This window comes from Fonticula alba (genome assembly GCF_000388065.1).
Source record: "Fonticula alba strain ATCC 38817 unplaced genomic scaffold supercont2.8, whole genome shotgun sequence".
Lineage (NCBI taxonomy): Eukaryota > Rotosphaerida > Fonticulaceae > Fonticula > Fonticula alba.
This window is the reverse complement of record NW_009242978.1, coordinates 349,092-350,142: the sequence shown is the minus strand read 5'-3', so window position 1 is coordinate 350,142 and position 1,051 is coordinate 349,092. Positions and strand designations below refer to the sequence as shown.

At 67.0% G+C, this 1,051-nt stretch overlaps 1 protein-coding gene across 1 annotated transcript in view; it reads left to right on the top strand.

Annotated features, from left to right (window-relative positions):
- Positions 1-34: 34 nt before the first annotated feature.
- The window catches only part of H696_04748 (hypothetical protein), a 2,948-nt gene continuing 1,931 nt past the window's right edge, over positions 35-1,051 (top strand). The window contains exons 1-2 of the mRNA XM_009498611.1: positions 35-283; positions 511-1,020. Of these exons, the coding sequence (XP_009496886.1) occupies positions 108-283; positions 511-1,020 (686 nt within the window). The 5' untranslated portion in view covers positions 35-107. The remainder of the gene's footprint in view (positions 284-510; positions 1,021-1,051) is intronic.

Here is a 1,051-nt window from a genome sequence, read left to right as displayed (position 1 = left end):
CTCACCCCCCCCCCCCAGCCCCCGGGTACTGGTAGCATACGCACACGCATACGCGGACACGCCTGCCCCGCCCCTCCTCCCTCCCCATCCACCAGCCACGCTGCACCATGTCCAAGCAACTGCCGAAGAAGAGTGGCGGTCTGCTCGGCGAGGCCCTTTCCTCGCTGCTTTCGGGCCCGGCCCCGACAGATGATCGCCAGGACGATGTGTCCGGTCTGGATGCGGACAACATTGTCGACTCGACGGGCTTTCACGACTACGACTCCTATGCTGCGGAGCTGAGGTGCGCCGCTCCCGACCCCCGGCATCACAACTGTGCCACTTTTTGTTGTCCCGCCTCCACAGGGCCGCAAGCCGGATCCCGGCACCTGCGACTCACCCTCCCCCTCGCTTTCTTCTTCTCTCTTCCCGCGTACACACGGGTATGCGCGTGTATGCGCATACACACACACACACACACGCACGCACAAACACCCCTTCCCCCCCCCCCCTCCCTGGCGCCTGCCATAGTGCTCCCACTGCCATGACCCGGCGCTCGCAGTCCGCCCAGGCGGATGCCCTGCTGAGCCAGAGCGCCCGTTACTCCGGGAAGACCTCTTCGCGCAAGGCCCTTTACGCCGAGAGCGACGACGAGGAGGACTCTTCGGAGGAGGAGGAGGAGGAGGAGGAGGAGGAGGCCAAGGCCCCCCGCGGCCGCGGCGCCTTCAGTGCGTCCAGCCTCATGGGCCTCGAGGCCAGCGACGGGTCGGACGACGAGGAGGATGACGGATCGGACGACGACTTCGAAGCGGCCTTCCGTCGGTACGACAGCTCCAAGAGCTCCGGCGGTCTGCCCTTCGGCGGGGCGGCGTTCGGCAGCTCCGAGGATGAGGATGCCAGCTCGGATGACGGGTCGGACGCTGATGAGCAGAGTGCCCTGGCCGAGGGTGTCTCCGGGAGCCGCAAGTCCATTCAGAAGGCCCTCGGCGCGTCGACCTCCCTCGACCGCGCCATGCGCCAGCTCGAGGAGGAGGATGCCGCGTGCGTGCATGTCGCTGTCATCAACTTTCGC